The following is a 215-nucleotide window of genomic DNA, read 5'->3' on the forward strand; positions in this document are numbered from 1 at the left end:
TTCAAGGACTGTGTATGTAGTGTCAGTACCAGCGGCAAATATATCCTATCATAGGAAAAAAAAAATTTAATAAGTCATTTCAGTGTGACGCTAAAACGTTGAAATTAAAAAAAAGAATGAAGTTAATTTTAAAATAATTATACTAGTTGGTTCATAATTAAAGAAGTCATGAAGTAAACATGTTCTAGTAGATTAAGTTGGTAGAGAAAATGAAG

General features: G+C 27.9%; 1 protein-coding gene across 1 annotated transcript in view; it reads right to left on the minus strand.

The window, feature by feature from the left end:
• LOC110428908 (cytochrome P450 736A117-like) overlaps positions 1-215 on the minus strand; it is a gene marked incomplete at its 3' end in the record, with an annotated part of 1,757 nt that overhangs the window by 156 nt on the left and 1,386 nt on the right. Inside the window, exon 2 of the mRNA XM_021444831.2 lies at positions 1-45. This exon is cut by the window's left edge and continues 156 nt beyond it. Coding sequence (XP_021300506.1) covers positions 1-45 — 45 coding nt within the window. The remainder of the gene's footprint in view (positions 46-215) is intronic.

This window comes from Theobroma umbraticum, unplaced genomic scaffold, assembly GCF_002168275.2.
Source record: "Theobroma umbraticum cultivar Fairchild unplaced genomic scaffold, ASM216827v3 scaffold_3745.1, whole genome shotgun sequence".
Classification (NCBI taxonomy): Eukaryota; Viridiplantae; Streptophyta; class Magnoliopsida; order Malvales; family Malvaceae; genus Theobroma; species Theobroma umbraticum.